At 63.2% G+C, this 400-nt stretch overlaps 1 protein-coding gene across 1 annotated transcript; it reads left to right on the top strand.

The window, feature by feature from the left end:
• Window positions 1–172: 172 nt before the first annotated feature.
• Window positions 173–378, top strand: LOC103914743 (anionic trypsin-2-like; the record flags this gene model as incomplete). The annotated part of the gene is made up of 1 exon (XM_009321480.1): window positions 173–378. A coding segment is annotated over one exon (206 nt), but the record flags the coding sequence as incomplete, so codon positions are not given.
• Window positions 379–400: the final 22 nt, after the last annotated feature.

Raw genomic sequence — 400 nt, 5'->3', positions numbered from 1 at the left:
TCTTTATGTCCCATATATGGGCCAGGCTGCCTATGTCCTACGTGTCCCGGCCATGCCATGCCCCACAAGTGCCGTGGCCACACCGTGGCCCCCAAGCCCCACACGTGGGCCATGGTCTCGTGGTCCTAGCCACCTCGCTGCGTGTCCCACGCCTCCCTCCTGCCTGCCGTAGGATCACCACCATCCGCCTGGGCAAGCACAACCTCTACACGCGGGAGTGGGGCGAGGTGCAGAAGATGGTGCAGAAATTGGTGTCACACCCCAACTACGACCCCACCACCAAGGACAACGACATCATGATGATAAAGCTCCTGACGCCCGTCACCCTCACCAGCAGGATCCGTCCCATCCCCGTGGCCTCCTGCCTCCCAGAGCCTGGCACCACCTGCACCACCTCGGG

The sequence above is a fragment of the Pygoscelis adeliae genome, unplaced genomic scaffold, assembly GCF_000699105.1.
Source record: "Pygoscelis adeliae isolate BGI_AS28 unplaced genomic scaffold, ASM69910v1 C10116423, whole genome shotgun sequence".
NCBI classification, from domain to species: domain Eukaryota; kingdom Metazoa; phylum Chordata; class Aves; order Sphenisciformes; family Spheniscidae; genus Pygoscelis; species Pygoscelis adeliae.
This window is presented reverse-complemented; position numbering and strand designations above follow the sequence as displayed.